This window comes from Artemia franciscana, chromosome 3, assembly GCF_032884065.1.
Source record: "Artemia franciscana chromosome 3, ASM3288406v1, whole genome shotgun sequence".
NCBI classification, from domain to species: Eukaryota; Metazoa; Arthropoda; class Branchiopoda; order Anostraca; family Artemiidae; genus Artemia; species Artemia franciscana.
In genome coordinates, this window is record NC_088865.1 from 37,180,062 (window position 1) to 37,206,075 (window position 26,014).

Below are 26,014 nucleotides of genomic sequence, written 5' to 3' on the forward strand. Positions count from 1 at the left end.
GTTCTTTTAGTTTTTACCTTTTTTAGTTTTTTTTAGTTTTTTAGATGAAAATTTTTTTTTAGTTTTTTCCTTTTTTTCTTTTTAGTTTTTTCTTGGTTTTTACCTTTATTTTAGCTTATTTTTCAGTTTTTTCCTTTTTTTAGTTTTTTTTTATTTTTATTTTTTTTAGTTTTTTACCTTTTTTTAGTTTTTTTTAGTTTTTTAGCTTTTTTACTTTTTTTATTAGTTTTTAGTTTTTTTTGTAGTTTTTGCCTTTTTTAGTTTTTTCAGTTTTTTTTTTAGTTTTTTATTGGTTTTTACCTTTATTTTAGCTTATTTTTCAGTTTTTTCCTTTTTTTAGTTTTTTTTAGTTTTTAGTTTTTTTAGTTTTTTACCTTTTTTTAGTTTTTTTAGTTTTTTAGCTTTTTTATTTTTTTTATTAGTTTTTAGTTTTTTTGTAGTTTTTGCCTTTTTTTAGTTTTTTTAGTTTTTTAGCTTTTTTATTAGTTTTTAGTTTTTTTTGTAGTTTTTGCCTTTTTTAGTTTTTTTAGTTTTTTAGCTTTTTTATTTTTTTTATTAGTTTTTAGTTTTTTTTGTAGTTAGTTTTTTTAGTTTTTTACCTTTTTTTAGTTTTTTTAGTTTTTTAGCTTTTTTATTTTTTTTATTAGTTTTTAGTTTTTTTTGTAGTTTTTGCCTTTTTTTTAGTTTTTTAGCTTTTTTATTAGTTTTTAGTTTTTTTTGTAGTTTTTGCCTTTTTTGTTTTTTTTAGTTTTTTAGCTTTTTTATTTTTTTTATTAGTTTTTAGTTTTTTTTGTAGTTAGTTTTTTTTAGTTTTTTACCTTTTTTTAGTTTTTTTAGTTTTTTAGCTTTTTTATTTTTTTTATTAGTTTTTAGTTTTTTTTGTAGTTTTTGCCTTTTTTTAGTTTTTTTTTAGTTTTTTAGCTTTTTTATTAGTTTTTAGTTTTTTTTGTAGTTTTTGCCTTTTTTTAGTTTTTTAGCTTTTTTATTTTTTTTATTAGTTTTTAGTTTTTTTGTAGTTTTTGCCTTTTTTTAGTTTTTTCAGTTTTGACGTCACCTGATCCAGTTTTTTCAGGTGACGTCACCTGATCCACGATCCACAGATCCACAGACAACTTGTTTTTATATATATAGATATATTTGGAATCAGCAAAAGAGGCCGATTCTTTAGATGTATCTATTCTGTTTTTTCTAGTTTTGGTTACTATTGGGACGAGTCGTTCCTTACTATCACGAACTGTTTGATACAGCCAATATTGGAATTTGATGCTCCCATCTATGAAAGCTTTCCATCTATCCCAAGAAAAACACTTCAAAGTCAATTCCGTTATTGAATGCATTCTCGATACATCTAAATAAATTTGAATCTAAAATTTTTTTTTTTTACAATTTCGAATTAATGAAAGCAGATTTTTTTTTTCATACCTGGAAATCAAAAATCCTTTTGCCGAACTGCTTCCTTTCAAGGACATATCGTATCGTTTGGTCGAAACAGCCTTGAGCTAGACCAATCATTTGGGATGCAATTCCAATTCGACCCTCGTTTAACGTAGAGATGGCATATTTGTACCCAACTCCAAATTGACCAAGGATATCAGACTCGTGAACCTAAAATTATAAACAAAGCTTAAAACATCTTGAACTATAACTACAGCTTAAACATACGCTTTAAATATCTTAAACTAGAACTAAAGCTTAAAACATCTTAAACTACAACTACAGCTTAAAACATATAAAGACTATAACTAAAGCTGAAAACATCTTAAACCAGAACAACAGCTTAAAACATTATATATATATATATATATATATATATATATATATATATATATATATATATATATATATATATATATATATATATATATATATATATATATATATATATATATATATATATATATAACCTCGTCTAACCAAACCATAACCTAATCTAACCTATGTCATCATCAAACCTTGCATTAGATTGAAAAATTTGACTGGCAATGCTGACTAAATCCAAGGAGAAAAAAAAAATGGTATTTACGGCATAGCTTTTAAGCAGGGCTCGGAATGATTCCTGCTCATTAGAAAAGGGACCTGATGACCTGTCAAGGGACTTCTAGGGGTAAAAATAGGGACCAATAGGGACCAGAGTGGGAAGAGATTTTGATTGCCATTCATATTCAAAACATTCCTTTGCTCATGAACCAGAAACTGTGGCCAAGTCACCCCAAGAATCATCATAATTAGGAGCCTCGGAAGGAACTGATTTTCCCTGGAGAGGGGTCAGTTATCTTTGTTTTTCCAATTTCCTTTTTTTTTTGTTAAATCTTTCAGTTATGTGTATTTAAAACAAAAAAGAGAAGTAACTTCAATACTAGAAACAAATACAAACAATCCATAAGACTTGAGGTTGCAAGCTAACTCATTCACCTCTTTGAGAGGTTGGTGAACTTGCTTATCAAGTCTGATTTCCTCTTTTGTATGTCCTTTGAAGTTCACTCTTTTTCATTTGTTTCATTTATTTCATGTTCTTGCGTTTTCATGGCACTCTTTAGCAAGGAATTTGCAAAGTCGATGTCAACGGAATCCTTTGAAGCCATCACTCTCTGTAAGTGATTAGTGGCCTCTTTCAAGACGGCACTCGTTTTTTCTTTTTTTTCAGAGGCCCTCTTTTCTTGCGATGATTTCTCAAGTCTATGTAGCTCCTTTTTGTAAGAAATGTCATCTAGCTTCAGCTCCTTTCTTTTTCTTGTTTTTAGACACTTCGTTCAGCAGCTTGTTCTTTTGTCTTACTCTCCACATAGTCTTGGTGTTTTGACCAAGCCAACCTAGCTAAAGCCAAAAATTCTTTGCGAATAGAAAAGCTTTTTGGTTTGTCTCCAAATGTGTTCAATTTTTCGATCACACGCAGCTTCGCATTCAGGATTCTTTCTGATATGAAGGCTCTCTCAGACGGAAGAAGTCCTGCTAAGAGCAAAAAACCATCTCTACGTCAGCACCACCGTGCAATAATGTCAACACGGCTTTTACAAGCTTCAACAAAATCCTACACCTTCGCCCACCAATAGCATCCGTCATAGAGAAGATTTGATACCAGTAATGGTCGACGCGTGATGGCGTTGGTTCTATTGAGCTTCCGGCTCCAAATCCAATTACTTTTAACATTGTCAACACTTACTCCTACCGGGATCTCTCAAGTAAACACAACTATATCTCATAGACTTCCAGCTCTTTTCCTTTCTGTGAGATTAGGCACCAAAGCAGTTAGAGAAGGCTACAATGCTTGATCGTGTTCGGCAGCTGACTCTTAATGCTTTTGTGACCTTTGTCAACACCCTTGTCCTTGATCCAAGGTGAGTTCCTGGGCACGCAAAGACTGCTCAACTTTCTCACCTACAATAGTGTCCTAAAAATAGAGGTCGAAGTTCTCAACCAAACTGGTAGAAATTTCATCAGTAGAAATGATAATGTTCGGTTTTAGAATTATCACCAAAACAATGCGAAGTAAGTTTTTAAGCTCGGCATGAAGAGCGGGCAAAAGGGACTCTTTCTCCTGAAACGCTGCTGTGAATTTGGTAAAAACTCAGACGATGAAAGTGCGAATTCGAGTTCTGCAAGCATATCTTTCATTTTAGGTAGCTTACAATCTTAAGCAACTTTGATGACGACACGACATTTTTCAAATATTTATTCGATGGCAAGTAATGGAAAAGATTTCCGGCAACTGATTAATGGCTCGACGAACAGCAAGACCTCCTGTCAGCCACCTTATTAAGATGTGCTTAATGCCACTATCGTGTGGGACGCCTTTCTTTTACTGGTATTCTCGATAATCCTCACATCGTGTAGGTCAGCCAAGGAAAAAATGCCTTAAGATGACAACAAATTCGGATGACTCGTCAGAAATTCCAGGAGCCTTTTCATGAATGCGTTGTGCAAAACATCATTGTTATACGTTCCAATGTTCGCAAGCTCTTTCCAAGATTTTTTTTTTGTATTCTTCAATGCCTTCATTTGATACCATACCTTTTTACTGACATTAGGCCTAAAGTTACCTATCCTTTTTAGTCCTTCAAGAGGTAAATTTTCGCTCCCAATGCACGACATCATGTTTTTACACTATCCCCCACCACCTGTTGCATGTCCCGTGAAATACGTCACCAGATGGTGGCTCACAAATTGACCTCTTAAAGAGGACCAAAAGCGCACTTTAATCTGTAGCTCTTTTTTTCGTTAACTATCTGTAGTTTTGCCGAATTCGAGAACAAATTGAGCTTCACCTATGTTCTTTGTAAAGTTTTGTTTACAGTGTGTGTAAAATGCCTCGCTTATCAAGTACATAAATTTCTTTGCACTAATTGATATCCCAAGGGGTAGCATGATATCCCAAGCCGAGAACATGGCTTCAAAGAGATCAATGATCCCATCAACCAAACTGGCAGACATAGAAACTTGCAAGGACTTGAGTACCCAGATGAATTCTGCTTTGTATGCAGCATCTTTGTCACAAAATATCTTCAGAGTTCTACTCCCATTGCAAGCTGATGGCTCTTCTGATTAGGACTGTTGTCTAACAGATCCACACAACCGTTAAAGTAACGGATTGAGATGGATCGCAACCTGTTTTTTGTGATCGCCCGACGAAACAAGCTGATTCAAGGCGTAAAAGCCTCAGGGACAGCTAAGATTTTTCTTCACATTTTGCAGTAAAAAGAAAACCGATCATCAACAATCCTACAGAATCCATTTATCTTTCTACCACTCATGTCTTCTTCAGTTATTCAGGAGCAACTAAATTTAAAGTTGCCCATTGTCTTTCCTAAGTACACTTGGGAGACTTGAAAGACAAGCAGGTTTAAACAAAGCAGGAAAAACACTGAGTACGAGATTTTTACCATCTGAATATTCCACCTATCACACTCTCCTCTTCTCACTCAAACTGCTATTAGTTTATTATCTAACCTTATTCATACTGACATGGTTCATTTTATGAAGCTACAGAAAATTATTTATTCTTCAACGGTACCTCGATATGCCCAATCTATCCCACCCACCCTATAAGCCAATGTTACTTTCTAACCTTTAACGATATCAAAATGTGACCCATTTATCCCACCCACCATATAGGCCAATTGTGTGCTGTTATTAGCTGCCTATGTTTACAAATGTTAATAGACACTTTGGCCACAGACAAAGTCCCCACTGTTTTGCTTCTTCTTTCTGAACTGTGACGGCGTAACCAAGAGACTATTACAACCAGATTTGTGAAGAAACTATACTATCTAAAGAGGATTTTCAAATATATCATGCTTCAGTTTTCAAATATACAATACATCCAAATAGGGAATTTTAGGAACTTTTGGAGGAGTTAAGGGACTATCTACATAGAAAGAGACTTAGAAAGGACTTAAGCCAAAACAGGAACTTATAGACTTTTACGGACTAATTCCGAGCCATGCTTCTAAGAAATAATCGAATCAATCCAAAAAAGTTGAGCTAGCCAAAATTGGTATTAGTCAAATTCACCCAAGTTAGTTTAATTGAAGAAGGTATCCTACGAGCTTCTATTTTGTTATACATTCATTGTCAGGATGGTTGTTTTTAATCTAATAAGTTTCCATCAGCTTCTTCCTTATAGTTTGTACGAAAAGACACACTTATTGTCAAAAACTGCATTTTATTTTACTACTATAAAGACGAACTTATCACGTAAATATGGGCATTAGCTTTTAAATGAGCTTGCATAGCATTTTCTTTAACACCCTTGTTCCCACCTTACTCCTTAAATTTAAACAGCATCTTCACATCCATAGACAATAACTCCTCCTCTCCAAGCGCCATAATATACAACTAATTTTCGGCAATTTTTTTTATACTGATTATTTGAAGAGATGTTCTTTTAATGGCGGATGGACATGCTCTATAAAATTTAGGACCTAAAATTCAACTAGAGGGATCGAGGTGCCTAGCTCCTAATCCAAAAATAGGAGATTTTGTATCCTAAAATAATAATTTAGCAATCTTTGGACAGTTTTTCCCAATGACGCACAGGAAACATGGCGGAGTTTATTTAAGGGGAGATACGAGTGACCTAAAATTTATATCCGCTGAGAGATACAGTTCATAAAATTTGGGGCGTTAGATTTATCTATCCAACAAGACATACCCTCAGAAGTCTAAAAGAGGGAATATAAGTTAACTTTCTAAAATTATTGTAGAAGACATAGTCGCACAGACAATTCGCAAATATAGTCTTCGAGCTTCAATAGAAGGGACCCACCAAGTGACTTTACGAAAAGTACTTAAAGCACAGAATACAATATACCTTTGCACCAGAAAATGTTAAAGCTTGGCTGAGATATTTTAATTTTTGAGAATTATGGCCATCTATCTTCTCCTCGTTCCTTACGAAACGCTGGCTTAGATATATACATTATACTGCAGCTGAAATGTGCAGTATAACCTTTTCTGCTCCGAAAAGTGAGTGATAAGACTTACATGAACAGTGTGGAAATATACTGAACAAGTACTGAAATCCCCAGTATTAAACTAATTATAATATATTATATACGTTGAAAAATGCCTATAATCATTGAGAAAGGTTTTTCTAGTATCTTCATTGGGAATGACAAATTTATCCCTCCCATAAATAATGAACGAAACATTTTGTCTTCTCCTTAAAAAAAGGAAGAAAAAAGAAGAAGAAAGAATAAACGAAAAATGTAGTATAATCTCTTTCGAAAGGCAAGTGAAAGACTTTCCCGAATATCGTCAAAATATACCGAACAACTACTGGAGGCTCATATGCCCAGCATCATAAGAACTACAACAATAGTAATAGTATGTTGAAAAATAAGGACAGTGTCTCTAGAAAAACCTTCATATAATACCTCCAAATTTTTCTTTTTACTCCCTCCCTGTAATTTTGAAGAATTTCTTTCGGTCGTGTTTTCATTGAAAAATTACTTTTGTCTTTATTTCATAACACAAAAATTGAAAAAAAACGACAAAATTTTACTTCCAGTAAACATTGAACAATACGTTTGTACCCCCCCCCCCCGAAAAAAAACGCGAATTGACACGACCGCAGCATTACAGTATAATCGCTTTGAAAAATCCAATGACAAACTCACCTCTGCTAGATCCCCCTCCCCCAAAATTTAAATTCCTTTTCAGTGGTATTTTCATTGATAAATGCATTTCCTGGTAACTTTATTGAGAAAAAGAAGAAGAAAAAACAAAACAAATTTACCCTCTTTTATACATTGAACAAAGTATTTTGCCCCCCCCCCCAAATAAATCACGAACTGACGCAACTGCAGTATTTTGGTACAACAAAGTATTTTGTCCCCCCCCCCCCAAAATAAATCACGAACTGACGCAACTACAGTATAATCGCTCTGAAAAAGCGAGTGCCAGACTTACCCGAACATTGTCAAAATGTATTGAACAAGTACTGGAAGCTCGTATTCCCAGCTTATTCTCTTTCTTAGCCACAGTGACACCAGGAGCGTTTCGATCAACAATGAAACACGTTATGCCCTTGTAGCCCTGGAATTATGAAAAGTTCTAATAGAGTCTGTGATAAATCCTAACAAACAAACAAAAGAACTCATAGAGCAGCAGACAGACACTGAAGTTTTATCAAATAAATAATTCATTGATTGAATAATAAAAAATCCGTAATATAGGTGAATCGTGTAAAAAAAAAGAAAAAAAAAAAGGAAATTCTGGGACACAAGAAAGTCTGGAACTACCTTTCCAGGCTTTACCAACACTTTCAGTACACATTCTGACCCAGAGAAACTATATATTTTAATTTACTTTTGTTCTAACTTACTTTAAGATTAGACATGTAATATAAGCCAAAAAGCCAGCAAGATACAAGAAGAAAACAAAATGAAAAACAAAGAAATAACATTCCCATTCTGGGCCTTACAAATTGATTCAATATAAGAAGCTGACCCAGAGAATATAAATAACTTAATTTAACATATTTCAATTCAAGTTTTCATTAAAAAATACATAAAAAAAATCAAACAGCACAGTCTCCTGCAAGGCTCCATGGACGGGGTAAAAAGAAAGAAAATGAAACCAGTAAAAAATAAAGAAAACAAGAATTCTTAGCACGATAATACAATATCTTAATACCATACTTATATGATAAACCCCTAGCGCTCAAGTTGTTCATTCAATGATGCATTAGAGAACTGTTTTTTTTTGTTAGTTTCTTTCAGCTTAGCGTGAAACAAATCAAGTAGAAGTGACGGAATAGATGAAAAATATGTAATTTGAGCTATATATTTGCGCATTAAGGGAGTGGGGTGCTGGTAAAGCATTTCAACTGTGTGAAGGTAGAAAACAATTTTTACTACATAATATGCAGAATAATTGTACCTAAGACATTAGGCATGCAGACCCGCTATACTTTACCCGCATAGCCCAAATTTATTCGCAAATTATTATATTTATATCTTACTTTCGTATATTCCATTAGGATTGAGTGTCAAATGAACATATTAGAAGAATATTAGGTATGGGATATATAATACAAGTACCTTTAATACAATAAAAGAATACTATAAAAAGGTAAAGAGACAGAACAAAATAGAAAAAAACTTCACAAATCCTTTCTATCCGAAGATCTGATCCTGAAAATGTATATCGCTGAACTTGACTTTAAACTTTAGTATTCAGCTTAAAAAATATGGGAATTATTTTAATATTGACAATAAATTAATGGAGTAATGTAAAAAAATAAATAATAAAATGTCTAGAAATTCTGGAACTACCTTCCCAGACCTTACCAACAATTTCAGTACAAATTTTGACCCAAAGAATTAAATGTTTACTGGTAATCAATTAAAAAATGAATAATTAATTAATAAATTAATGGATAATTAAAAATATTAGAAATATTTTAATTTTGATAATTAATTTTCCCATTCTCTTGCCCTTTACCTAGGCCTTGAATGTGCAAATTTGCTGGATTACTCTCTTGTAATGTTAAAGGAGATACTGCTTCCAATAATTACTTTTTGTAAGTAATCTTCTATCTCTTGTTGAATTCAAATTCACCACAAAATTATATTCCTTCGTTTTTTTTTACCCCATTTTATCACATGCTTCTCTCTTTTTGATTTTCAAATTTTCAGAGGAGCTTAGTGACAGTATCCACAATACACGGAAAAAGCATTGAAAACTACTTTTAAATAAGAATGATAAGAAACCACTTCATTCTAGCACAAAGAAAAAGCCAACTATAGAAACAAATCTACGTGTATTTCTAGGGTATATGAAACTCAAAGGTCAGAGCTTCTTCACCTCACTTATATTAAGATCATTTCTTTACAAAGGCTAATTTTATAAATTTAACTTATAAATAAAAAGACAACTTCCTTAACAGAGGCTAATATACTTAGAAAGAAGGAAAAGTTTATAAAATTAATTTATTTTGTCACTAGATTAGGTATTTTCTCACTTTGTATTTTGCTTCTGAGTTTTGTAATTTATTCTGTAGTAGGTTTTCTTGTCTTATAAATTTGTGTATATGGCCCCCGGGCTTTTCAAATACACTCATTGTTTTTCATCACAGTGTAACGGATAGTTCTTGCAACAAGATATTTCCCCAAAGCCTCCACATTCCCGTTAGAGTTCATCATATTTGAGACAAAGCGGTAAGATTTGAAGTTTTCATCGATCTGTTGTAAAACAGCGAGATGAAGTCTTTTTGTTTTCTATTATGGAATAATTAATTCTTGACTTTTAGCTGGAATTTCTTGTGCCTAATTCATCCGTTTCTAGCCATTTTGACATTTTTGACCATTTTGTATTTTATATTTTGATTTCATCTTTCATTTTTAAGTATCTTTTAATGCCTGACATTGGACATAAAGTCATCTTATTGTTATGAAAGCCGATTATGCGATGCTGGGTCATCTCTCATACAACCACAGATAGTCCGTGGAAAAGGAAAAATCCGTTACATGACAATTCTTTTTTTTAGATAAAAGGTAAGAAGTCAGTCGAAAACACATCAAAATCAAAGACTGTAACAAATTAACAGAATATACACACTGCTTCAGGCTTAGCGTTAGCCATCACAAGAAAGAATCCAGCATGTTCAGCAGATGTAATCCAACACTTTGAGCCATTGATTAAGTAATATTCTCCATCTTTCTTGGCAGAAGTCTTGAGAGCAAAAGCATCTGATCCCGATTCTGGTTCTGACAAACAAAAACATCCAACCTGAAAAAGTAGCACCGTTCAGAATAGTAGACTAATAGCAGACTAGCATTGTTCAGAAAATTGCAACCTGAAAAAGTAGCACTGTTCAGAATAGTAGACTAATAGTAGACTAGCATTGTTCAGAAAATTGCATCCTGAAAAAGTAGCACTGTTCAGAATAGTAGACTAATAGTAGACTAGCATTGTTCAGAAAATTGCATCCTGAAAAAGTAGCACTGTTCAGAATAGTAGACTAATAGTAGACTACCATTTTTTAGAAAATTGCAACCTGAGAAAGTAGCACTGTTCAGAATAGTAGACTAATAGTAGACTACCATTTTTTAGAAAATTGCAACCTGAGAAAGTAGCACTGTTCTGAATAGCAGACTAATAGTAGACTACCATTTTTTAGAAAATTGCAACCTGAAAAAGTAGCAATGTTCAGAATAGTAGACTAATAGTAGGCTAGCATTGTTCAGAAAATTGCAACCTGAAAAAGTAGCACTGTTCAGACTAGTAGACTAGCATTGTTCAGAAAATTGTAACCACAAAAAGTAGCACTGTTCTGAATAGCAGACTAATAGTAGACTACCATTTTTTAGAAAATTGCAACCTGAGAAAGTAGCCCTGTTCAGAATAGTAGACTAATAGTAGACTACCATTTTTTAGAAAATTGCAACCTGAGAAAGTAGCACTGTTCAGAATAGTAGACTAATAGTAGACTACCATTTTTTTAGAAAATTGCAACCTGAGAAAGTAGCACTGTTCAGAATAGTAGACTAATAGTAGACTACCATTTTTTAGAAAATTGCAACCTGAGAAAGTAGCACTGTTCAGACTAGTAGACTAGCATTGTTCAGAAAATTGTAACCACAAAAAGTAGCACTGTTCTGAATAGCAGACTAATAGTAGACTACCATTTTTTAGAAAATTGCAACCTGAGAAAGTAGCACTGTTCAGAATAGTAGACTAATAGTAGACTACCATTTTTTAGAAAATTGCAACCTGAGAAAGTAGCACTGTTCAGAATAGTAGACTAATAGTAGACTACCATTTTTTAGAAAATTGCAACCTCAGAAAGTAGCACTGTTCAGAATAGTAGACTAATAGTAGACTACCATTTTTTAGAAAATTGCAACCTGAGAAAGTAGCACTGTTCAGAATAGTAGACTAATAGTAGACTACCATTTTTTAGAAAATTGCAACCTGAGAAAGTAGCACTGTTCAGACTAGTAGACTAATAGTAGACTACCATTTTTTAGAAAATTGCAACCTGAGAAAGTAGCACTGTTCAGACTAGTAGACTAGCATTGTTCAGAAAATTGTAACCACAAAAAGTAGCACTGTTCTGAATAGTAGACTACCATTTTTTAGAAAATTGCAACCTGAGAAAGTAGCACTGTTCAGACTAGTAGACTAATAGTAGACTACCATTTTTTAGAAAATTGCAACCTGAAAAAGTAGCACTGTTCAGAATAGTAGACTAATAGTAGACTACCATTTTTTAGAAAATTGCAACCTGAGAAAGTAGCACTGTTCAGAATAGTAGACTAATAGTAGACTACCATTTTTTGAAAAATTGCAACCTGAGAAAGTAGCACTGTTCAGACTAGTAGACTAATAGTAGACTACCATTTTTTAGAAAATTGCAACCTGAGAAAGTAGCACTGCTCAGACTAGTAGACTAGCATTGTTCAGAAAATTGTAACCACAAAAAGTAGCACTGTTCTGAATAGTAGACTACCATTTTTTAGAAAATTGCAACCTGAGAAAGTAGCACTGTTCAGACTAGTAGACTAATAGTAGACTACCATTTTTTAGAAAATTGCGACCTGAGAAAGTAGCACTGTTCAGAATAGTAGACTAATAGTAGACTACCATTTTTTAGAAAATTGCAACCTGAGAAAGTAGCACTGTTCAGAATAGTAGACTAATAGTAGACTACCATTTTTTAGAAAATTGCAACCTCAGAAAGTAGCACTGTTCAGACTAGTAGACTAGCATTGTTCAGAAAATTGTAACCACAAAAAGTAGCACTGTTCTGAATAGCAGACTAATAGTAGACTACCATTTTTCAGAAAATTGCAACCTGAGAAAGTAGCACTGTTCAGAATAGTAGACTATTTAAGAATGCCGATGAGACTAAAGCGTCAATAATTGACAACTATAAAAAAAAGGCAAAATTTCAGCACCCCTGTCCCGGTTCTGACGAACATAAGACTATTTAAATATACTGGTGAAACTAAAGCGTCAATAACTGGAAACTATATAAATTCGCAAGTTGGCCAACCCTGATTTGGGTTACAACAAGCAGAAAATTGCAACCTGAAAAATTAGCATTGTTCAGAAAAGTAAATTACTTAAGAATGCCGGTGAGACTGAAACGTCAATAATTGACAACCATAAAAAAAAGTCAGAATTTGAGCACCCTTGTCCCGGTTCTGACGAACATAAGACTATTTAAATATACTGATGAAACTAAAGCATCAATAACTGGAAACTACATAAAATTCACAAGTTGGCCGACCCTGATTTTGGTTACAACAAGCAGAAAATTACAACATGAAAAATTAGCATTATTACCAATATTTGAGTGTTCAAATATACTGGTGAGATTAAAGCATCAAGTTCACAGCTTCATGCTTTAGTTGCCGGTATTTTGTTGCCAATAATTAAAAATAATTTATTTGATAATTTAAAGAAGTGCCAAGATTTCTGAAAATATAAGATTTCTGGAGGGAGGGGGGCTGAGTACATCCCTGCATTAGCAAGCCCATTCCCATGAAGAAATGACTCCTGAAATCTCCGCTGTGCACGATTAGAACATAAATGTAAAAACGTGAAAAAAGCGTATTATTGGATGTAAAAAAACACTATTTGACCTGATATGTTTTTGTAAGGATTAGACACCGATCCCCTCTGGTCGGACGTTAAACCAAGACCACATGTGGGCTTACTCTTCTTTTGAATTACTTCTTGATGTCAGATCATTGTCCCTTCTTCCGTTTTTTTTTACTCCAGAATGAGAATTCGGCTCATATTGGCTTGAGATCTTGATCTGTAATATTGGCTCTTACCTTGAAAGCATTGGTCCCCCAAAGTGGGTGGTACTACAAACCAATAACACTTACTTTTTCTAGATCTCTTACTAAAACAAGAGCATATTCTATTGTTACGTGAGCAACGTTCTGGCACCTCGTCAAGCAAATATGCAAGGACCGAATACAAAAATATTCCGCTTGTGTTTTAAAAGACTTTTTTTACTTGTAATTTCAGATTATTAGGACATTCAATGTAAATCGTCTTGATAATTCTTTAAAATTACCAGCTCACCTTAGGGTTCTTAGCATACAGAAAAAGTGATATGAAAAAGCTTTTTGCAATGAAAAAAGTCCCTCGAGTATGAAACTCAAAATGCCTTTGGTACAATTCCCTTAATCCCACTACAAACTGATGAAGTAAAACTAACATAAATTCAGGTACCTAGCTGGTAGGAATTTCGAAGGAAATCTCAACAAAGTGCGAGTATATTCAAGTTAAGTAGCTTAAACTGCATCTGAAATATGCACCTGACATAGATATAGCGAGCCCTAACCGATAAGACAGGGATGAGCACAAGCACAAGCGGGAGGCGTAACAGTTGAAGGCAAATCGGCATTGTACTTATTAAAAGATTCCTGATGAGTAACGAGGGATGAGTGATTTGTAAGTGTTGAAAGACTAGGACGATTTCTCAGGTTAGCAAAGGAGCACAGAAATAGACCTTTTGGTTTACATATTGTGATCTAATTAGAATTGAATTTTTTACTTCGTATTACCATGGCCCTCGGGTATTCTGAGCGATAAAAGTACTTATTATAATTACCATAACTACGATTGTACAATAAGCACAGGTCAATACAAAAGTTCCACATTTGTGAATGAAGAAAGCATTTATGCATTTGATGGTGGTTGGAGCAACAATACTTATGTCTATCAGAAAGATAAAGGGAAGATAAAAAAAATGATTAGTAGAAAATTACTTGCACATATAAGTCGGAAAAATAGAACAAAAGAAAAAAATATAAAAAATAGTGTATTCAAAGAAAAGAAAATACAGAAAAAATGTCTCCAAAATATATGAAGGACAAAGTATTTTGACAACAAAATTTGGATAATAACTTCAAAAGTATGACAACGCAGGAAATTTGAGCGCAAAACAGCTCCTTATGAGAAGAAGTTCAAGTGACGTTCGTTTGACGACTGGGATATATGACCGCCTCACATTTGGTCTTAGGAAACCAACAAATACTAAGTTTCTGCTTACTGAGAGTGGATTATCAAAAATAAATGAAACAATAAGATTTTTTAAAGCTAAATTATCTGACAAATATTTAAACCAATAGCTTACATACCCTGCCGAACTGTTTAAGAAGTCCATCCATGTATAGAGGCATTGAGAACAAGTTTCCTGATGGTATTAGATCAACCTATGATTCATAATTTACAAAATATTATAGTTTATTCTGATTCTTTGTCAAACCTAGAGCTGCTGTACTCAGCTTCTCAGTATAAGATGGATATAGACACATTATATTGTCTTAGCATTATTGACACTCTTACTTCAAGAGGCATGAGAACATACCTTCAGTATGTTCCAAGCAGTGCTGTCACTTACTTGAAGTACTTTTACTTGAAGTACTACTTAAGTAAAATTTTCCATTACTTGTACTTAAGTAAAAACTCTAGGTTGTAATTATTACTTGATACTTAAGTAAGATTACGAAATAATTATTACTTAAGATACTTTTAATGTACTTGTTTTTCAAATACTTTACCTTTAACACGAAAATTTTGTGTGTGTGTGCTTTGGCAATGTACAAGAAAACATCACCTTTAGATTTAGAGCAAACTCAGATATAGCTTTTGTTTGTCTGTGCTTTGACAATGTACAAGAAAACATCACCCTTTAGATTTAGAGTAAACTCAGATATAGCTCCAAGCCCTATTTTTGGATATGAAATAATGTATTTGTTTTTTATGAAATTATAGTGTGATTGACCCTCGGTTTAATTTTTGTTTCAAAGTTATATAACAAAGAAAATTGAAATTATTTCACAGTTCACTGGTCAACAGTGAGCTAAAATCCGTTGTTTTGTGCTAAATGTTGCATACTGTAGTCAATTTGGGCTTATATTTCTGACATTAGTGTTTAAGTTTTGTCATCTCATCAACTGAACCAGATTTCTACCATTTCATCATCTTCAGGACCATATTATTGGTAAAACTACTGAAGCTATGAATCTTTGCCCATCTAAATGTTGTCTGCAATAAACAAGTCTAGGCAATTCTAGCTGTATATAATGCAGTGGTATTTTGTCAAATTCCTTCCAGCATATTCAGGTATTCAGAAGAATCTGACTTCAAATTTGTCACTCCATTCATAAGCTATAGGCCCTACTAAATTAAAGGAAAACTCAACTTTCTTAAGACTTGAAATCCTCTCCCCCTCGCCCTATTTGAGATAAGCTTTGTGGTACCAGAACTTGATATGAGCCCTGATCTTAGGCATCTTTGGTCTAGTTTTCATTCGGATCCATTACTCAATTTGCAAGTTATACTAAATTAAACAGAAAACTTAAATTTTTCAGGAATTAAAACCCACCCAAAACTTGATATGTGTCATGGTCTTAGGCCTCTTTGGTTCAATTTTCATTCAGATCCATCTCTCCAGTTGCAAGTTACTCTAAATTAAACGAAAAACTGATTTTAGCAGGTAAAGCCCTCTCCCCCCTGTTTTATTTGAGCTAGGATCTTCATCTTTCAACTTGATGTGTCTCATGATCCTTGGCATCAAATCTGGCCATCAAAATTTTCATCTAAATCCAACCAGAGTTTCTCCCTCTATACGTGATTACACGGACGGACAGACAGACAGACGGACGGACGGATTTTGCAACGTCTTAGGTAGCCATGTTGGCTAATCGGATCCAAAAAAAGGAAAACAATGGCATATCATCATCCAGGTATCATCACCTATTTGGATAGTGGAAAATATCCATCAAGATAGGTTTTTGAGATCTGTCTGTCTGTCCGCCTGTCTGTGCAATCAGTCATAGCAAGAGAACCACCAGTCATATTTGTATTGAAATTGAGCTATTTGGATTTAAAATTGAGCTTAATAAGGGCGATGGGGCTTTAAGAGTTAAAAAAAATTCCAGTTTTTTATTTAATTCACTGTAACTTGCATATGGAGATGAATTTCGATGAAAATTGAATAAAGATGCCTAAGAGTATGGTATACATTGAGTTCTGGGATGGAGACCCAAGCTTAATTAAAAGTTGAGTTTTTTATTTAATTCAGTGTAGCTTGCGAGAGATTGATGGATCTCAGTGAAGCTTTTGGTTTAATTTAGTATAACTTGCGAATGGAGCAACAGATCCAAATGAAAGCTAGACCGAAGATGACTAGGATCAGGGCTCATATCGAGCTCTGATATCACAAGCCCTATCCAAAATAGGGCAAGGGGAAGGGGGTTTCAAGTTTTAAGAAAGTCGAGTTTTCCTTAAGTTTAGTAGGGCCTATAACTACTTCCACCCATGGCTTGCCCAAAGCCTGGAAATAACCCTTTTACAAAATAAGTCATACTGAAGTCAACCGTCAACCAAATATTCCATTCCCAGAGAAAAATTACTTTGTATGGCACTTGGTATTTACCAAGTGACATACAGTGATCATAAATTCTGTTGGTCTGTCAGTCCTGGTCTTGCTAGTTTAGGCACTTAAAGATAAGCTAGGACGATGAAATTTGGCAGGCGTATCAGGGACCAGACCAGATTAATTTTGAAATAGTTGTTTCCCTGATTTGACCATCTGGGGGGAGTGGGAGGACGTTTAATTTGAAAAATTAGATCGGATCTTAATTAAATTTGATATTTAGGAGGATATCATGTCTCAGAGCTCTTACATTAAATTCCGACCGGATCAGGTGACATTGGAGGGGGAAACCTAAAATCTTGGAAAATGCTTAAAGTGAAGGGATCGAGATGAAACTTAGTGGGAAAAATAAGCACAAGTCCTAGATACATGATTGACATAAACAGAACGAATTCACTCTCTTTTGGGGAGTTGGGGGGAGGGTTAATTCTGAAAAATTACAAAAAATGAGGTATTTTTAACTTAAGAGCGTATGACCATTAGTGAGGTATTTTGAATTTCATATTAAGAAGGAACTCATATTTTAGATCTCTTATTTTAAATCCCGACATGTTCTGGTGACATTGGGTGAGAGTTGGAGGGGGAAACCGGAAATCTTGGAAAACGTTTAGAGCGGAGAGATTGGGATGAAACTTGGTGGGTAGAATAAGCAAATGTAGTAGATACGTGATTGACGAAACGGGACTGGATCCACTCTCTTTGGGGTAGTTAGGGGGGTCCAGTGCGTTGGGGAGTTTGGTACTTCTGGACGTGCTTGGACAATGAAAATTGGTAGGCGTGTCAGGGACCTGCACAAATTGACTTGATAAAGTTGATTTCCCCAATTCAACCATCTGGGAGGGGGCTGAAGGGAGAGGAAAAATTAGAAAAATGAGGTATTTTAACTTGTGAGTGGGTGATTGGATCTTAATGAATTTTGATATTTAAAAGGACCTTGTGTCTCAGAGCTCTTATTTTAAATGCCGACCAACATTAAGCCTCTGATTTTTCTTTTAAATTAATCTACTGATTCTTATAATTTTGCTAGAGCTCATGCCATATGAGCTCTTGGCTCTTTTGACCTCGTCACAAGTGCCATATGAGCTCTTAGCTCTTGTTTTATTCCTTTTTTCTCAGAAGATTTTCAACTTAGTCTCATGGTTTTTACCACTTCATGGTATGAAAACTGCTGCTAGAAATAGATAGGTTGCAACTTCTGCCGTATCGTCTTCTAGTATATTTAAATGTGTGCTTGCATCGTACCTGCATCCCGTTAAAAGTTCTGTTTCTTATGGTAATATTGGTTTGTCTTCTGTTACATATGCAGACGACGTTCTTCTTGTTGCCCAGACTTGCTGTGGATTGCTTTCCAATTTTACTATATTAACCAATAAGCTATCTAAGATTGGACTGTCAGTTAATGCGTCTAAATGCAAGTTTATTTGTTTTAATAGTCCTTGGACGGTTGCTCCATTTGTTGCTGGGACTGCAATTCTGCCATGTTCTTATTTAGTTAGTTGGCTTGGTCTGTGTTTTGGTCCAACACTTTCCACTACCTTTTCATCCCTAGTGAATCAAGCCATGAAAAACCTACACGTCGCTCACAGAAAAATATCCCCAAACAACCGCAACGATTTGTGCATGACTTATAACACTTATTGCGCCCCTGTGCTTTTGTTTTTATCAGGCATGACTCATCTGTTTTGTAAGAAAAATCCCCATACTGTACATGCGGCTTATTTCAGATATTGCAAAATCCTCCTCCAGCTTCCTAGATGGCACCAAACAGAAAAATAATTGCTCGATTTGGTTTAATAGATAGGCCTTCTTGGATTCGGTCTTCCGGTGATGATTTATGGAAAAAACTATCTACTTCATTCACGTTTACAACCCTCTGCAGCCTTTTTCCATATTAATACTGGTTAATTAGTCCATGCTGTCTTTTGTTAGTCTGAATTTTTTTTCTTGCTGTTTATTGTTTTTGTTTATTTATAATACTCTGTACTTTGTGTTTTTTTTTTATACTTTTATGGATAAAAAGTGCATTCATTTATTCATTCATTCATTCTGCAGTTTGACCAGCTGCATGGAATGCGTCTGGATCAGCGGACTTGCTGCAGGCTTGTGATTTTATATGTTTGTAGGGAGTTTTACCGACCATCTGAATTGACTACACACCATGCGGCTTGCTTGAGTGAAAACCAGCCAACGGATATAGATGCCATACATTTTCATAGCGTGTTTGAAATTTAACTTGAAAACTTGAGGCAGTTTCCTTGTAAAGGTGCCGAGGGCGAGACATGCCATCAATTGATTTTTGATTATTGAGCTTTAATTTCTCTTGTTAAAAAAGTCTGCAACTGACTCACTTGGCTCCTTACTTTTAAATTTGAGTTTTTTTTTTGTTGCTAAGGTTTTTATTGATTGAATCAGAGAATGAACTACTTTATTACCTTTTATCTGTTTTAAAGCCAATCCAAAGTTTATTTTTCTATTTTCAATATTTTTCCACCATTCCGACATGTTTCAGAATCACCCTGTATTTTTTCAAACATGCCAGGTTTGACTGAAAACTAATCGCCAGAAATTCAACTCTATGTGCACTGTATTAATCCTGTCATGTAATCTGTCTGATCCAGTCAGAAGTTTTTTGTCTGCACTTAATTGTTTTGATAGTCTTTTTCTTTCAAGCCGTTGTGTTGAAAATTGGTTCAAATTATTTTTGGACTTCGTTGGATATGTACCAGCCGAACAAGGGAAACGTTAAAAACAATAAAACATAAATTCTGGTTCTTGATTAAGGTTTCCAAGAGAGGAATGACAGGGGACATTTTATAGGCAAGGGAAGGGGCTAAGAAGCCATATACATAGAATAAATACTTGAAGTAGTACTTGAAGTATTACTTAAGTACAATTTCAGCAAGTACTTGATATTTGATACTTAAGTAAGAATATGGAAAGTACTTATTACTTGATATTTAAGTAAAAAAATAACAAGTACTTAATACTTGATACTTAAGTAAAAATTTGGAGTACTTGTTGCAGCACTGGTTCCAAGCCACTCAGGTATAACTGGTAACCATCAGATTACTTGATATTTAAGTAAAAAAATAACAAGTACTTAATACTTGATACTTAAGTAAAAATTTGGAGTACTTGTTGCAGCACTGGTTCCAAGCCACTCAGGTATAACTGGTAACCATCAGATTGATAAAATTTCAAAAAATCTCCAAATATTGACCAGTCAAGTGGAAGACCAATCCCCATTAGAGATATATATCGCTGGAGATTATCAGAGGTAATATTAAATAAGCATAAACCAAATTTATCACCCTTTCCCAATAAGCACCTCTCTATCATAGAATTCGGACAGAATCAAATCAGCTAAATTTTCAGGAATTTTCGTATCAGTTTTCTAATTCAAGCGGCTCAATTTCCTCATCCCCTTTTTGCAGACATTGTAATACAAGTAATGAAATAATTGACTATTGCCTATTTGAATGTAATATGCTAACGTCTACACAGTATACCCTGCAATGTAAACTGTAAAAGTGCTCCAAACACCACAAAATCGCACTATCAACTAAGCATATAGCTTAGATAAGTATATTACAAATAAGGAGCAACCACTTGCAGCAGCTCAATTCAACTTACAGAGTGAGTCAAAAGGAATAGGGCTGAATAGTCACGACTAAAAAGCCCACGGTTGCTGAAACAGAAGGAGAAAAAGATATAACCTGAATAAATGGCTAGCTCTAGGGATTTACTTTAAGACATAAAAATACATCTTCTGAGCACCTAAATGTAAAAAACCTAACCACCATAGTTTAATCTCAAAGAATACCAACCAGTCACTTCTCACATCTTCTAATTTGAACCAAGACAAACAGAAGAAGGCTGAATAGAGTAATGACTACAGTAGAGCAAATTGTAATGGCTAACATTTATCACCACTCACTTACTTCCAGCTTGGAAGAAAAAATGAAGAATAGAAAAATGGTAGATGAATTTTTTAATCAATTGACATCTAAAAAAAACTCACTGTGTCTTTAGCAAGGCGAGGTAGTAGTTTTTCCTTGTGTTCCTTGTTGGCAAAGCTTCGTACAAGATTGTTTATTAAAGTGTTTTGTACATCACAGAAAACACTGACTGAAGCATCCACTTTTGCAAGTTCTTCAATGACCAAATTCGCCATAAAAAATGTACTCTCGGTTCCGCCATATTCTGATTCAATTTCAATACCCATTAACTGCAATGAAATTGCATGATAAAAAAAGGGAAAAATAGGGAGAGAAAGAGGGAGCGAGGAAGAGAAAGAGAGAGAGAGAGAGAGAGAGAGAGAGAGAGAGAGAGAGAGAGAGAGAGAGAGAGAAGAGGGGTGGAGCAAGATACAGAAAAGACACATAGACAGATGGATCAAGATAGAGAATAAATATTATTTTTCTATATATTTCAATTACACTGCTAGGATCAAGAGTTTAAATAAAACCAGCTCTTGAGGGGGATAAGACATCTGTTGATGAAATATCTGTTCTGAATACCAACATTTGTAAATATTAATGTTCATGTAAAGAGGTCTACCTGTCCCATGTTTACAACCCTTGAGAATTATTAAGTGTTTTCTTTTAGGTGTACTGACAGATTAATTTTTCCTTTGTTGCCTGGTCTGTAAAGTCCCACATCGCCTGATTTCAGTTGTAGGTTTTCTCTTAAGTTAAACTAACTCTCTTTCCTTCTTCTTTTCTATTTCCTTTTCTCTCTCTATTTTTATGAGTAAAACTTTGACATATTATGTGCTTAATTGATTAATAGTTAAATATTTAAAAATTTTGTTTTAAACAAAATCCCAAGATATATTGGGAGATGATCAAGATAGAAGCTATGAATAAGACGGAATGGAGCTAGCGAGTTTAAAACCTTTCCTGGCAAACACGTTTCGGATCAATTATCGCGAGAACATCTATTTGTCACCAATAATTTTCGCAAAAATACAAATTTTTATTATTGTTGGTTGCAAAGATTTATATTTTCAAAATCAATTGAACATTGTTTTACAATTTTCTCATAGATATATGTTTAATCTTGTAATTGTTTTTGTTTATACAGCTTTTCAGTATCTGATCAAATTCTGAAAGTTTTAGTTTTACTCAGCAACATTTCTCTTTTTCAACATTTCAACAACATTTCCCTTTGCAGTAGAAAGGAGTAGATAATTTAAAAAATGAATCTTCTCATGTCTTATTTTAGGTAAGAAGTTAAGCTAATAATAAAAATGACAACCTTTAAGGCACAATATCTGTTTTTCTCTTTTCAATATAAACATGACTTTCTTTCTGGAAATTTCCCACTTTATAAAACAAACAAATTTAACAAACAACGATTTCAACTGTGGATGGTTTCCACAATATTGACCAACAAAATCTTTGTTGGTTGCTAGAACATGATTTATTGATCAACAATGTTTTGCGAAACAGACAGTTGGTCAACAATGTTGATCTGCAATATCGCCATGAAAGGCCTTAAATGCTCAAAAAGTTTCGCTTCAGAACCTGTAAAAAAATAAAAAATGTCTGAAATTACCCCATTTTCAAAGAGAGCATCTCTAATTGATATATCCATTTCTGACTCTTCATCCATTCTCTTCACAAGTGGAGCAATCTTTTCTTGTGCAAGTTTAGCAACAGTCTGTTTCATCATTTGCTCTTCTTCTGATAAGTGAGTTAATGGACAAACGTGTGATTGAAGAGCATATTCAGCCACTTCAGGATGAATTTGACTGCTACTATCTGTTGTTGAAACAGGTCTAGCGATAATCCTTGCAACATCTTGAAAGCATGGTTTGGGCTAAAAACAAAACTAATATTTATAAGGTTATAACAAACAATTTGTACTAAATTAAGCACTGGACTGACACATTTTAAAATTGGGATTGTATATTACGTGGGTAATGCCTGACAAAAAAACCTTTTGACACAAGGTTGTAAACTATGACAGAAGTTGGTTAAAATTTATTTATTTCATGGACAGGAGCATACAATTATGCAAATTTTTTTTTACCCGCCTTTTATAATTTACAATAACAACTGTAATTGTAACTGTGTACTTTTATAGTTACAATTACATAGTTTACAATTAATCAAAAACTTAAAAATTATCTTATTGCTACATAGAACACTAATAGGCACGTTGTGTCTCTTTAAGAGAACATTTGTGTTCCTTGGTTATAGATCAACCTTAATAAAGTTTACTTTTTACAATATGTGATGGATACATAAAAAAAAAACTTGAGCTTTTCTAGAAGCACTCTGAAGTAAAAGTTTATACAAAGTAAAAAAGTAAATATTTAAGCAACGTTCTAGTTCTGTGCAAAGGCAACCTCATATTAAAAATCTGGCTTTATTACTTCAATTTTCTCACCAAGGTCTATTCTAGGCCTTGAAAAAATAAATCGAACGAGACCTTTATATTTTAAGAATTTTTTCCCATGGTATATCTTTTTTTCTATGTGCTATCTGAACTTTTCATAATGCTTATTTTTGTCTTCATAACCAACATCCAGTGTTTCTCAGCATTTCAAGACTGTCAGACTTGCTCTAAGAGAATAAACAAAATACATGACTTCAAAAACTACTCCCTCAGGGAGGGTAGACACGATTTTGCATTTAAATAGCTTCTAGATGGAACTTCTCGGAAGAGGGTTACGAGGGGAGTTTTGAATAGAATGGGATGGAAGAAAAAAGTGAACAGTTGTGCTAACCTCAGTGCGTCTGATGCTACAATTAATTGTTAGTAGTAGTATTAGGGAAGGGGTTAAATTTAATGGAATGCATTTATAAATAATATAGCCTAAGAAAGTGAATTTAATTTACTTCAATTTAAAATACATGACAATTTCAGCACTTTGAGGAATTAGAAATGGTGAACTGTGCAAAATTGGAATGTGTGCACGTGATAAATAAAACACATCCTAAAATTTGATGAAACAGATATACTGTTTCTAAATTTAAAATTCTTTGAATTTGCTAAATGTAAAAGACCTGAGAATGCCTTAGGCTTTAGCCGGATCTTAAAAGTTATGTGTTATGGGCATTAGCGATAAAAGGATTTTTCCAGAGGGACTTGTTACAAATTGGCAGGAAAAGTTAAGACATTCGCCTTAAACTTGAGTTCTTCCCAGCAATAGAATGGGGCATTGCTGGAATTCTCTATCACAGTCAAGAAGCAATATCAAGAAACTGGTATCAAGAAGCAGCCTAATTTCAAGAATTATAATATTTAGTATTGCAACTAAAGCTAATTCACATGAAGCAGCTTTTTCTAAAGAATAAACTTAGAAATGTCAAAGAAACGCTTAAATAAGATGGTAAAGAAACGTAGGGATTGGAAATTTTAGGATAAAAAATTGAGGCTTTCCATTTTTAAACTTGCTTTGTTTTTCTTTATTATTTAAATGTTAAGACAAGAAAATGAGAAAACTAGAAGAAATAAATTTAGAAGTGTTAAAGAAATGTTAAAACAGATACTTTTTTTTTCAAATTTCATCTATAAAGAATGCTAAAACAACCAATGTAAAAATTTGTAACAATACATGGAGTATGTTTCATCAATTGCCAAACAACTTCTTACCCTGTACTCCTCCATTCCCTAACCACACAACCAGCAGGAGAGCTAGGGGGCAAGGGAAGACGAGTGCCTCTGGACACATTATTTGAGGGGACATCAAACTGAGGTGTTTTTTCATCAACGCTATGATCTCAGGGAGGGGGTGATGGCGGGGCACCAAAACCAACATTGTCCTTGGGCACTGAAAACACAAGCTACCCCTCTGCACAAAAATCCCCATTGTAGCTTCTCACCACGTGATTCTTCACCAATCAGAATTACAAATAATTACAAGTTTTTATCAAATTCCACGTTTTCAGGTTTTATATTATCACAGGCAGCATAATGGCGCTGCCTAAATGAAGATAAATGTGGGCACAATGTCTTATTTATTCATTTTATTTTCTAACCTAGGCACTTTGTATAGAGTTTCCAAAAAAACCTTGAAAGGAGCTCATTCAATTGGAAATTGAAAGTTCTAGTGCCTTTTTTAAGAGTCAAAAGTGAGTGGAGGGCAACCGGCCACCCTCCCACACCAATCATTTCTCCCAACACATCCAAACAAATTTTGAGATAGTTGTTTTGTTCAGTATACTTGAAAGGTTCAGTAACTGTGTCGTTGTGGGTGTCACCCCCCCGCATTCCCCAAGGCCAGGGCTATAAGTTATACCAGTTATCCATTGTTAACATATATGGTTTTTTATGGAAGTGGTGGTCATACAAACTTCAGAGCAGGCTCATTTGATTGAAAATTGGAAGCTCTAGTCTCTTTTTGAGAGTCAAAAGTGATCACAGAGCAACCAGCCTCCCACTCCCATGCCCTCTTTTCCTCAAATACAGCTGATCGAAATTTTGAGATAGCAATTTTGTTAAGGATAGTCCAAATATAAGCAAACCAGGTCTGAACCCCCCCCCCACCACTTCAAAATTTTGTTTGAGTAATATGACTGTAAAAAAAATGTATAAACAAATTTTGATGTGTTTTTAAGTTTATTGTACCCCATCCTTGATATGAATTTGTAACTAACACTTCTGTTTCCATGACCAAACAGAAAATTGTAAGCAAAAATTAACCTGAAAATTAAAAGGAAGAAGAAGATTGAATATAAATTTGGACACTGTAAGATAAGACAATTTTAATGGGAGGATCTAAATATACTTCTTCAAGAAATGTATACAATGATCTTTAAAATTTGTAACATGGCTTATTCATCTGGAAGGAAACCATGCCTCAGAGGTTGACACAATCTCTCCAGAGCCTGGGGGCAAGGGTTGTAAACTATTTCCCAGGGCATCTAAGGTTTTATGGAAAAGATGGTGGAGGGGGCTCATTTGATTGGAAATTGAAAGTTCTAGTTTCCTTTTTAAGAGTGATCAAAACTTTGTGATAGACTTTCGTTCAAAATAGTCCAAAGATAATATAACAATGCCTCTGTGGTAGATACAACCCCCCAAAGCCTGGGGACAAGGATTATAAGTTATGCCCTGGGGACATTTAGGGTTTTTATGGAAGGGGTGGTCAATATA

General features: G+C 34.1%; 1 protein-coding gene across 1 annotated transcript in view; it reads right to left on the reverse strand.

Annotated features, from left to right (window-relative positions):
- LOC136025246 (short/branched chain specific acyl-CoA dehydrogenase, mitochondrial-like) overlaps positions 1-26,014 on the reverse strand; it is a 40,715-nt gene that overhangs the window by 5,144 nt on the left and 9,557 nt on the right. The window contains exons 2-6 of the mRNA XM_065701081.1: positions 22,466-22,729; positions 20,928-21,134; positions 10,060-10,230; positions 7,408-7,533; positions 1,423-1,605 (exon numbers count right to left, since the gene is read on the reverse strand). Coding sequence (XP_065557153.1) covers positions 1,423-1,605; positions 7,408-7,533; positions 10,060-10,230; positions 20,928-21,134; positions 22,466-22,729 — 951 coding nt within the window. The remainder of the gene's footprint in view (positions 1-1,422; positions 1,606-7,407; positions 7,534-10,059; positions 10,231-20,927; positions 21,135-22,465; positions 22,730-26,014) is intronic.